We start from the raw sequence: 12,829 nt of genomic DNA, 5'->3' as shown, positions 1-12,829 counted from the left end.
ACTTAAATCAAATAATTGGTTCACTACAGAACAATGTAACATAGTTTCAAAACTATCAATTAAGTTATCAAACATTATAGAAAGTAGACGACCAATGCTCTTTATGAAATGTGTAATTGAATCTCTTAAGGGGCTAGTCAAGACTTTTGTAGCTATAGCCTACAAGGTTTCATCAAGCGGGCTTTCAAACTAGAGGATTCCATAGTGAAGAGTAATTTCTAAATCAAATTATTTATTCCAATGAATCTATTTCACACAAACATATGTACAATAGACGAGTAGCCATACAACCAAGACCAACCATTGAGTTGAGGAATGAATTGACAAGGTATAAGTTGTGTTACAATTGCAAGAAGGCATGGTTTCCTAGAAACAAATGTATAGAGAAATGGCAAATGCATTACATTTAGGTAAGGTATAATTATGAGTTACGATGTAAGGAACCTAAAACACAAATTGAAGAAGACCCTGTAGAAGAGGAAGAGGTCATCTCAAGAGACACTCTTTTAATACTCTCAAATAAATTGAGGTAAACTCTCTTCTACATCTATAGTCTCTCATGGCATAAAAGGGTGACTTTACTTAGTTACATCTATTTCACTCATGAAGGATAATTGACTAAGAGAGGCTTCTAGATAGAGGAATTGAAAGGTTTAATATTATGGAGAATGATAATTTTACCATCCAATGTAGTAAGAGATTCTTTAATCAAGGAGGATATGATATGAACTATGAATTCTACATTGTTGTCAAGTAATAAATGTATATTCCAGTGGATGCACTCATTAGGACAGATTACTATCTCCTATGGATTCAATAACTAAAAGAACCAAGAGAGATATGTCATAATGGTATTTTCCTGCATAAAAGAATGCCAAGCCAAACTCATACAATCATATGAATATAATGCTATATTATTTGGAATTAGGATTCCTTAGAATAATAAATAACTCCTTATCTTAGAATTGGCTTTCTCAAATGTAAGAATCTTTACCCTTATGTCAAATATGCTTAGTAGTCAATTGTCTTTTATATCATTTGTTAGACTAATTTAAACTTTGAAATGTCATTTTTTCACTATCTTTTTTGTTATATATATACTATTAATTTTTTTGAAAATAATATTAAACACCTATTACTAAAAAAATTAATATATAAATAATATTATCAAATATTTCATTTGAATCTGTACAATTTAAATTAACAAAATTGATATAAAACAATATCTAATTAGATGATTTACATATTCTATAGAGAATTTTTTTCTCTTTAAATCCCACCATTTTAAAACAAATGATTTCATATATGATTTAACTTCTAGATAGCCCATCCATTAGTTTTAAAGTGAAGTGCATCAACAAGATTAAATATTCACCTATAGAGTTTAATTATATAGGGATTTTGGCATCTAGTGATACTATTTTGTTTGGATTTTTGTTGAATTGATTGTTATGAATTCAAATTAATATTATGTTTTTCCTTGAATTTTAATTATATTATTGATGTATAAGAATTAATTCTAAGATAATTTATTTAAGTTTTGTGTGAATGTTAGGGTTGATAGTGTTGTTATTCAAATAACAAGTGGTTATAGAAAGTTAAGAAACAAATTTACATTAGTTTTTATCTTAAGAAATTATAGTCCTCTCAAATATAGTGATCTTGCAAGCTTGCGTGTTAAAATTTAACATTTCATGTTTTATTGTTGTGTAACATAGGGAGTAGGAAGCTAGACTCCATTTCACAAAAAAACATATGTACAACAGACCAAAAGTCTTACACTAGGACCAAACATTGAGGTGATGAATGGATTGAGAATGAATTAAGTTGTGTTCCAATTGCAAGGAGCCATGGATTCCTAGACATATATGTATTGAGAAAGTATAAGTTAATGACACTTAGTTAATGTCTAATGATGTGTTAGGATCTAAGGAACCTAAACCACAAAGTGAAGAATACCACCCAAAAGAGGAAGTGGCCATCTCAAGTGGCACTCTTTTGATGCTTTGAAGTACTTTGAGGTATAATCCTTTTGATATATTTTATGCCATGCAAGGTCAAAGGATGAGTTTACCCATCAACATTGCCTCCACTCATAACTAATGAGTAATTATTGGCCAAATGAGGCTTGATGATAGGAATTGAAGTGTTTATTGCTATGGTGGCTACATTAAGAAGATTGCCCAATCAAATCTTAATCCGAGAGGATATAATATGAATGATGAATTATATATTGTGAGCTATTAGAAGATATTGTTGTCAACTATGGATTCAATAACTAAAAAAGCAAGACAGATATGTGAGAATATTATTTTCTTGTATATAAGATTACCAAGTAAAATTAAAATAATTAAATCATGATACAATTAATTTTATTGTTCTTTACACAAGATTTATTATCTATGTGAAACTAACATTCTCAACCAAAATGATTAATTCAAAAGAGATAATTAACTTTATGAATATTATTGTCTGTTATAACTAGAATGAAATTATTCCTAAAAGATAAAAGTGATATTTGTAATAACCCAGGATTACTTAAATTATCAACCTCATGAAAAAAAAAACTAATTAATAATATTATTAAATATCACATTTGAATCCATATCATTCAACTCAAGAAAAATCCAAATGAAACAGTATCATTGGATGACAACATGCCTACATAATTAATTTCTATAGAGTAATATTTTAATTTGATGCACTTCAATTTAAAACTAACGATGCCGTGTGTGGTTTACCTTGTAGACATTAGTAAACGTTATATACTATTTTAACATGGTAAGACAAGCAGAAAGGGCTTCAATTGCTGGGTGGATTGTAGTGAAATTTTCGAGTATAATATACCCAATCCTATTGATTCCAATCTAGTTTCCAGTGGCATTGACGTATACCATCATTTATTTTATCTTAACTGTTATTTGCTCTTTGTAAACTCAGAAGAATAAACCAACAAAGCTTGGAAACTTTTCCAAATATTTCACTGCATTAATAATGCATTGGGTCAATGGTCTTAGTTGTTTTCCTTGACTTGAATGCAATAATATAGTTGTGATATAGGTGAAAAATGACGACTCGCCTGCAATTTGAAAGTCTATATAATAGACCTCCTTTCTTCCTTCTATCAAAACAAATCAAAGTTTTTATTTTATGATATTCAGATTATCGTTTTAAAGCGTCTCCCCAATTCAATGGGAAAATTCAGAGACATGGCTGGAATAGGGTGGCTGATTATTTTCTTTGGCATGTTAATAATGGCCCCCATCAGAGCAGATCCAGAGACCAGACTTTTAGCCTACGGATGCAGCTCTGTCCCCAATGGCAACGCCACACTCTTTGCGGAAAATTTAAAGGTGGCTCTCGATTATGTGGTGGAAAATGTTGTTCCATCCGGTTTTGCTTCAAAAAATGTGGTGGGAGCATCAGATCTGGTGGATTCAGTATATGCACTGGCGCAGTGTAGAAAGGATAAGTCAGCTGCTGATTGCAGTAACTGCATCAAGGTAGCAAGAAAACAAGCTGCCAACTGTACCAAGGTTACCGGCGGCAGGGCAAGCTACGACGGATGTTTTCTGCGTTTCGAGAACAATAATTTTTACAATACGTTCACCGATGAAGGAAATAAACAAGTGTGCGGTGGTACCAACGCGAGCTCCTCCAATTCATTTTCGGCAACTGCTCGAAGTTTGATGAGCGATCTTTGCGCTGCAACTCCGCAAATAAAAGATTATTTTGGTGCGCATACGAAACAAGGGCCGTCTAATACCACAGTCTATGGACTTGCCTCGTGTATACGTTCCCTTCAAAGGGATTCCTGCCAAAAGTGCCTCACCATCGCCCTGGATAACATAAATATGTGTATTCCTCGCTCCGAGGGACGGGGTGTAGACGCCGGCTGCTACTTGCGATACGATTCCAAACCCTTTTATCCAAGCAATGTGACTATCGACTTGAAACATTTCTTACCCGGAGGTTAGAATTTAATTATATTCAGTTGAAGAGCTTGTAGTTTTGTTACCTATTTTTACACTTTTCCTTAGAGGCAAGATTGAATTTATAGTTTTGGAAAAATAATTTCAGTCGATCACCTTAATCGCTTTTGTTTAAAATTTCAGTCAGACATTTACTGATTTTTCAATGATATTTTCATTCTCCATTTTGTTTTTCAGGCAAGAAGAAGGTGAGTTCTACAGCGTGGATAATAATTGGTGTTGTGGGAGGAGTATTCATACTTGGCCTTATAACTTGTCTCCTCCTCCTCCGGAAGCGGATAATGCGCCCAAGCCAGAAACAAGGTAAACTCTTAATTTTAATATTTTGTAAGGAACAAGTCATGTAAATCAGTCCGATCTTAATTATCACTAATTTAACAAATTGAAATATATGAAATAGTGGATACTGAAGGAGCAACAGAACTTCGTGGGCCGGGAGATTTTGACTTCAAGATACTGAAAAAGGCAACCAACAATTTTGATCAAGCAAATAAGCTTGGACAAGGAGGGTTTGGTGAAGTATTTAAGGTAAATTATTAATTATTTCCTTCCCTCATTACCTAGGCTTGTGTGTTAATCTCTTCAAATGATGATTGCAGGGTACGTTGAAAAATGACAACGTTGTGGCAATAAAGAAGCTGACCTTAGGTCGCTCTCCACGCGTAGTTTCTGAATTCGAAAGCGAAGTGAAACTCATTTCTAATGTTCATCACAAAAATCTTGTGCGTTTACTTGGATGTTGCAGACAAGGCCAAGAAAGGCTCTTGGTTTATGAGTACATGCCCAATAGCAGCCTCGACAGAATATTATTTGGTTTGCTATTCCATAACTTCCCTTTTTCGCTTATTTCATCATTTACAACAAACATGATAGATTTTGAAACTCAACTGAATTGTCCTACATGCGCAGGAGAACATAAGAAACCTTTGAGTTGGAAGGAAAGGTTCAACATTATCCTTGGCACTGCTCGTGGTCTGGCCTATCTCCATGAGGAATTCCACGTCTGTATCATCCATCGTGATATTAAATCAAGCAATATATTACTTGGCGACAATTTTCAGGCAAAAATAGCAGATTTTGGGCTGGCAAGACTTCTTCCACATGATAAATCTCATGTCAGCACAAAATTTGCAGGAACCTTGTGAGAAAACCCCTCCTTACTCAATTGTTTATCTATTCAAAATTTTAAAAAAATATAGTGATACCATTTTTTCGTTTGCAGAGGATACACAGCTCCTGAATATGCTAGCCATGGGCAATTAACAGAGAAAGCTGATACCTACAGCTTTGGTGTGGTGGTTCTTGAAATAGTCAGTGGCAGAAAAAGCATTGACTTGAATCAACCACCTGATATGCAATATTTGCTTGAATGGGTATTTTACAATTCTAATAGTATTCTTTTAAACCTTTTATTCCGTCCTTCTCTCCCTTAAAAAGCTTGGAAATTTTTAAAAACTTCTTATCGCAGGTTTGGAGCCTACACGAAGAAAACAAGGTTTTAGAGACGGTGGAAAGCAAAGAGAAGATAGAAGGGTATAATGAAGAAGAGGTGGTGAGGGTGATAAACCTTGCGCTTATGTGCATACAAGGTTCTGCCACTCATAGGCCATCAATGTCTGAGGTTGTGACAATACTGTTAAGTAAAGTTGAGATTGATTTTCAGAAACCTCTGCAGCCAGCATTCGTAGACGTGGGATACAAAGTACGTGGAGAAAGTTCCCCTCCATCATCTCAATCAAATGCTACTATTACAGAATCTCTTAATGCTCGTTAGTAATGGTTATGGTTATTTCTCTTGTTTCAATGGACACATGGAAAGTAGCAAGGAAGGATGGATTGTTAAGTTCTAGCTAATTATATAGTTACCTCTTACTTTCAAATAGGATTTAAATATTACAATATATATATTTCCTTTCTATCTTTAAATAAAACCAAAAAATTTCAAAAGAGATGTATATCTCACTCAAATTTGTTAATTTTGATGTTGGATAAATGTTGTATATCATCTTAGAAATTACAGATGTGTTAACCAAACCTCATGTAAAAAATGAGTCTTATCAGCCTACATACTAACCATGAACCATGAATGAATCCATTGCTGACTACTAAATGAAATCATCCCCTATCAAATTAAAAAATAATTAAAAAAATTTGAATATTATACTCTAATACTACTTTTGGAGGACTTTGATGTGATTTTTTTGATAGAGTTAAATTTTACGCTTCAAACATTATCTTAACCCACCAAATATTTAACTGATTCTTTCATGTAGGGCTAAATTTTTTTATTAAACAACTGATTTTAAACAAGTTTACTTGTTGGTTATGGTTGTGACAAGATTGAGCGAGGTTAGCAATTTTTTTTTAGCCTAAAAATTACATAAGAGGATGGAGGAGGAAAAGATCATTTCCTTAACATGAAAAGGAAATGGATAAACATAAAGAAGGCCTTAGAAAGTTGAAGATTATGTGATACAATTTTTTCTTAGATTAAAATTTGGATAGGTTAGTGTAATGGTTGGAAAAAAGGATTAGGGTTAAATTAGGATATTAAAACCACTAAATGACTTAATTAACCACTACATTTGGAAGGAGAAGGAATCTAATATTTCTAGCCTAAAAGACTGAGATTCTAATCAGATTCTAGGCTCTTTGGGTTGGGCCTTTTCTCCTCCTAAAATTGAATTGACCAGATTGTTGATGATTAGGACAAAATAGGTGATAATTGAGGTATTCTAACATAAACAGTAAGGTACAAATGTCCCGCAAAGACAGCGACGATTGAGAAAGAGGAAACTGATTCATGATTGGGAACCAAATGATGCATAGGATGCTATCGGTATACAAGGTCTCTACTTGGACGGTAAGCTCTAGGGATATCCCTCAGAACACATGATTCAGATAGAGGACCATGTCATAATCATGGGAAGGGATCCCACCAAATGTTTCTCAACTCAAAGAATAGTAAATAGCTTTATTATTTAATATGCATGCATGATCTGGGGAAAATAAGTTATTTACAATTTGTTCTCAAAAGTTCAGCCTAATTTTTTGGGACCAAGTAGTATCAATTCGCCATGGTCCCCCAAATTTTCCACCATAAAAAATTGAATCTATTCGTCATTATGAACTCTATTCATCCTCCCAAATAAAACTTTGTACCTATTCCTATAGACAAAGAGAAAGCGAATTATGTTGTGAATAGGGGTTTGACTTAGGTCAAACACCGGTTTTGAAATTAACCATGAAATTGAATTGATAAATGTAAATGAAAGATTGCAAGAAAATGCTTTTCTTTTGAAGCAAATGCTAAAAATGCATGAAACACTCATGACATACCTCAATGAAGTTTTGTTTGACCTTCACAAAGGAATTAGGATTTCATGTAGGTTGTCTTCATAAAACACAAATTAGGGATGTCATCTTGAATGCTAAAACTTGACTTCAGTTTTTCTCCAATGCGTGATGAATGACTAATTGATTGCTGACTTGAATTTGATAGAGTGTAGATCTTGATGTCAATTTATTAGATGATTGATTAAGTTTCGATTGAGAGGGGTAGACCTTCTTTTATATATGTTTGTACCTGAAAATCAAATTAATTTTTTAGAGTAGGCCAAGACAAGATCTAGGTCCCTGCCCAAATTATGTGACCATTATGAGGCTCCAAATTGGGCCCTTTTTGAGAGGACCATGGTGTAGGCACAATGGCCTTGATTTAGGAAAGGGTGCCCAACGTCATTAATTTGAATTATGGATTTGGATGACAACACCTAAGTGAGAACCTTCGGTATTGTGGATTTGTTTACATGAACAAGGTAAACACAGAATTGAAGCAAGCCAAAAAGTAATCCATTCAATTCAAAAATCCAACATATAACAGTTCATGGGATTCCAAGGGTCACCAAAACCCCTTGATAATCGAAACCCAACAGTCATATTTGTTTATTTACATAATAAAATCCAAAACTATGAAATTTTCAAAAAACTATATGAAATTTTGTCCTAACTTTAACTAGACACAACTTTCTACTCAAGACTCAAAATTGCGAGCCGTTTAACTCATTGGAAAGGTCTCCAAGATTTGAAGGTAAAGTCCTGAAAGAACTTGCCTATCGCAACATTCTAAGGGACAGGCCAAAGTTTCAAGGGCTGAAAATACCCTGAAGGACTTCAAAAATACCAATTACTAACATGTAGAAAAACTAGAAAAAATATGAAAATAGTTTTTTCAATATTTCAAATTGCTTATGATCAGTCATCATCCTAGAAATTAGGGCTCCAGGTTTGGGGGAAGACTTTGAAGGTGGTGAAAAAGTAGGTTTGATAGGTTGTGTGACTAGAATTAGTAATTCAATTAGGCCTTGGAAGTCGATGCACCAAAGTTAGGTCCAAGTCAAGACAAAATTGTAGGCGAGTATGATTTAGGATGCTACCTTTACGCCCCACTCTAGTAGGAGTATAAGAATAATCATATTCAAGGTAAAGTACAAAGGTTTGCATTGAAAACTTTCATCAAGATATAAAAAGAGACAAGACACACTAAACCCCCAAGGACTTTAGGATCTTACAACTCTAAAATTAAGATAAAAGGATCATCATAAAAAAGAGGAAAGAGAGAGAGAACATGACAACTAGCCTAGTAAGATTAGCTTACTATGAGTCATGAAAAAGAAGAAAAAACCAAATTAAAAATCAAAAGGCTTAGTTTGCAAAGTAACTTGAGTATGGAACATATCATGGTGTGTGCATAAAGTGTAACATTGAGTGGAGTGTATCCCCCCATGTTAAATAAATTGCATATTCCTTATTAGGAGAAATTAATTTAAGGTAGCATGGATCCAAAAGACAAACACACTATCACAAAGAGAGGCCCTCGATAAAGGAAAAATAAAAGGACAATAATCACAAAACATTTATTAAAAAGGCACATAAGAGATCAACTAACTCCAATGTAAGTATTCTATTATGATAAATAATGTATACCAATGATATTTTTTATGGAATTTACCTCATCCCCCAAAGGTAGTGGAACTACAAGCACAATGGAAGACAATAACATGTGTCATTTGAGTCAACATGGAAGAGACCAAAAGAAATCTCAACACCTTGCATTATCTACAAGTAGACAACACAAGGGACACCATAGAGAAGAACTGAGATACAAATAGAAGAATATCACAATGGATTTGGCCTCTTTATTATCTTGCACCAATGTAATAACAAGGATCATCCAAAGAGAACCTAACATAACACAAAAACACATCACAAGGGAACTACATTACAAATAAGCATACAAACAATAAAGGATCTATGACAGAAATGAATCTAATCAAGAAAATCATCCACCTCCAAATCTTTCTAAATATTATTTTGGGAAGGTGGACAGGACAAAAGAGGAGCTACTTTGAGCATGGTACATAAAGCTAGTACAAATTACAAATAAGGACTATGCTCTAATGATGAGTCACTTGGTTTGTCACTAGGAGCTAGGATTAATGCTTTTCAAAAATGTTAATATACATCAAGATTAACATCAACAAGCTCATACATATCATCGAAATCAAAATTGTTAGAATGAACAACATCATCACCCATATCATCATATAGATTGATAAAAATAGGACCTCTAACATGAAAAGAGCATGAACCATCTTTTTTCTTAAGCATTTTTAATCTTGGTGATTTAGGTTGAATATTGTCTCTATGGATAGGCAAAGGTTGAACAAATGGGACCAAGTCAATACTCAGTATCATCAAGGAGGAAATGGTTTGGGAAGCAATTTCATGAGCCTTAGCACAATGTCTTTGTTGAAATTCTCTTGCACAAAAAATTCTTTTAGTTTTAGTCGAGGGTTGTGAAAGTTGAGGATCAATGGACATAGACTTATTTTTTTATTTAAAGGAGGAATGGATAAAATCACACTAGGTTGAAACATAGAAGATGCCTAGTTCTTTCCTTTATAAGACATAGGAGGTAGAACTATGACATATATGGGTGGAATAGAAGGCATAGGAATGATACCAAGTCCATCGTGAGGAGGAATAGGTCTAGGGTCTCTACGCTTACTCAAAGATATGATCATCTCATTTTTTCAATTTTGATACGATAGAAAAAAGGCATCACTTAAAGTCTTAAGAGGCTTAGGTTGTTTAGGCGAAAAGTAATCAAGTGTGAAATTTGCACTCTTTACCATTAGTTGGTAAAGGCTATGGTTTATTGTTATGATAGTGCCATTATGAGGGAATTTTAAACATTTATGAATGGTAGAAGGGGTAACTTTCATGAAAGAGAGCCAAAGATGTCCCAACTTCAAATGAAATTGATCTGATGAAGGAACAATAGAAATTGCCATATCTAACTTTCAAAGCACTTAGTACCAAGCTCGACGAGAAGGGTGAAATAAACAATAGTAGGGAAAGAGAAACCGTCATACACCTTGATCACCTAGTCCTCATGCTAGGCTTCGCAATAGTGATAGGGGTATAATTCCCATTGATAGTATAGTCCATAAGGTACATAGTAAGAATCAGGACTTGACTCAAAAGAATGAATAATTAATGAAATCTCTATAAGGTATTTGGGGCTTTGTTCCCTTATTTTTGGTGTTCTAGTTTTGCTTATGTCTAGTGGTTGTTTAGCATTTGTTTTCTGTGACTAGATGGTTTTGTCGTAAAGGGTTTCAGGTCCCTTCAAAACTTGTTTTCCCCTAATTAAAAACATCAAATTATCATATGTTACTTGATACAATTATATAATGTAAAGATATTCTTAAATGATCACATTCACCATACACATTGGATCAATGAGCACTCATTGTGAGAGTTTGGCTTTGATCTTTGCAGAGATATATAATGAGCTATTAGGTAAAAAAAATAGTCTCACTAGACTAAAAGGTCATGCATAGGTCCTTAGGAGGTGTAGGTTTCTCAGCAAGATTCACAATATTATTAGATTCTACACAAAGCTCATCAGGAGAAAAGGTAGGAAACTCTGACTCAACAATATTAGTAGAGTGAGAAGGAAAAGGATTGGTGAAGATTTAGATATTTTGACTACGAGTTATGGATTAATTTCCTTTTTCATTCACACTAGCTGCAAATATAGTATTATTATCAATGAAGTCTTGAATCTTACTCCTCCAAGTATAACACTTCTCAATATCATGGCCAGGTTGATGGCGATATTGACAAAGGGCTCTAGGATCATGATAGGGTGGAAATGGTTTAGAAGAGTCAGTTGGTCTAGTGGGAGGAAGTTTCAATGCATTAGCATTTATCAAACTTGACATTATACTATGAAAAGAATTAGAAAGAGGACTTAATTATTTTCTAAAGCATTTGGATAAAGGGGCTACACCTAATATCATGGTTGCCACTTTAGTATTGATGTTGTCATTTATCTGTTGGGTATTCCATCATTCATTGCATGTAGATGGGCTATTTAGATTGACCGTTTGTTTGTTTGTGTTTTCTTATTATTTGTTTGGGTTTTGTTATTATTTATTAGCTTATTTAAGATAATTTGTTTCACCTGTGAATACATAATTATTCACTACTTTCATGGATAAATATGCAAGCCATAATGCAAATCAAATTATTAGATTGCTTTGTGAAATCTGATATGGTATCAGAGCCATATTAGGAGTCAAATTAGTATAAGGTTGCTTGATCTAGAGTTTTGTAATAGCAATACACAACTTGTTCTTGCTGAAGCTTATGCCAGTTTCAAATGTCGCAATGATAGTATGGGCCATGTAACATGGATCCATTTTTGAGACATGGACCAGCAAGGACTCGAACCTAAGACCTTCCATACACTACTGGAGTACTCTACCACTGAGCTACTAGCTCCTCTTGGACCAGTCCATTGTCGGTCCAGGTGTGACTTATTTCCAACACCAACAGCCCCCCTTAAGCCACACCTCTCGTGTGCTTGGGGCTCCTAGCCTAGACCTGGCTCTGATACCATGTTGAGACATGGACCAGCTAGGACTCAAACCTAGGACCTTCCATACGCTGCTGGAGTGCTCTACCACTGAGCTACTGGCCCCTCTTGGACTAGTCCATTGTCAGTCTGGGTGTGGCTTATTTCCAACACCAACATCCATCTACTACATTCTTCTATGGAGGTTGGCTTAATCAGTGCCTTTGTAAACATGCAATGAGGAGGTCTCTATTGCCACTTTTGCAGTTGTAATGCCCATCTCAAGCTATTATGCACGATGTTTGGTATCGAGTATTTCAAGTGACATGGAGAATCTTGTTGCTAATGGAGTTCTTATGATTAGAGGTTGTAGCGATTATTATTGATTCTTTGGTCATTGAGATAATTGGAAAGCTTTGTTTGATTACAATTTGGGGAGTATGTGAGAATTCAACTCTTCTTGATTAGATTGCAAGCCACAAACCTTGATTTTAGGCCCATTAATGTTTTTTTGATTCAAGTCTTGTAAGAAGATCGAAGCCTTCTAGTTATTTTTCTATCCTTTCACAGTATTTATTGGGTATGTGATATCTGTAGCGAGTGAACATGTGAGAGCCGACATACGATGCCTCTTCACAAATAACCCCACAAAGCCACTATCATTCACTTGAGCAGTGTAAGGGGATAAATGCCATCTTTCTTTTATTAGGTGGTTTCAGAAAAGCACTTCTCATTAGCATTAATGGGATTACTGCGGATGCTCTTGCTATCCAATTCACATCTCAATATTCTCTCAAAATTGATAGTGTTGATCTTCGGGTCGCTCTAGAGTCCAATTCTTATACTATGATTTAGATAAGTTTTTCTATTAAAAATTCATAGTTTTGATACATACATTAGTTCTCTCTCT

The 12,829-nt window shown here is 34.4% G+C and overlaps 2 protein-coding genes across 2 annotated transcripts; both read left to right on the top strand.

The window, feature by feature from the left end:
* The first annotated feature begins 3,200 nt into the window (after positions 1–3,200).
* Positions 3,201–4,547, top strand: LOC131859536 (cysteine-rich receptor-like protein kinase 2). The gene is made up of 3 exons (XM_059213425.1): positions 3,201–3,972; positions 4,170–4,295; positions 4,393–4,547. Exons 1-3 carry the CDS (start codon positions 3,210–3,212, stop codon positions 4,530–4,532), a joined length of 1,029 nt encoding a protein of 342 aa, XP_059069408.1. The 5' UTR covers positions 3,201–3,209; the 3' UTR covers positions 4,533–4,547.
* Positions 4,548–4,585: 38 nt separating this feature from the next.
* On the top strand, positions 4,586–5,864 carry LOC131065174 (cold-responsive protein kinase 1-like; the record flags this gene model as incomplete). Its single annotated transcript, XM_057999611.2, has 4 exons — positions 4,586–4,805; positions 4,902–5,133; positions 5,215–5,365; positions 5,461–5,864. Coding segments are annotated over 4 exons (909 nt in total), but the record flags the coding sequence as incomplete, so codon positions are not given.
* Between the last annotated feature and the right edge of the window lie 6,965 nt (positions 5,865–12,829).

Source organism: Cryptomeria japonica, chromosome 10, assembly GCF_030272615.1.
Source record: "Cryptomeria japonica chromosome 10, Sugi_1.0, whole genome shotgun sequence".
In the NCBI taxonomy this organism is placed as follows: domain Eukaryota; kingdom Viridiplantae; phylum Streptophyta; class Pinopsida; order Cupressales; family Cupressaceae; genus Cryptomeria; species Cryptomeria japonica.
This window is presented reverse-complemented; position numbering and strand designations above follow the sequence as displayed.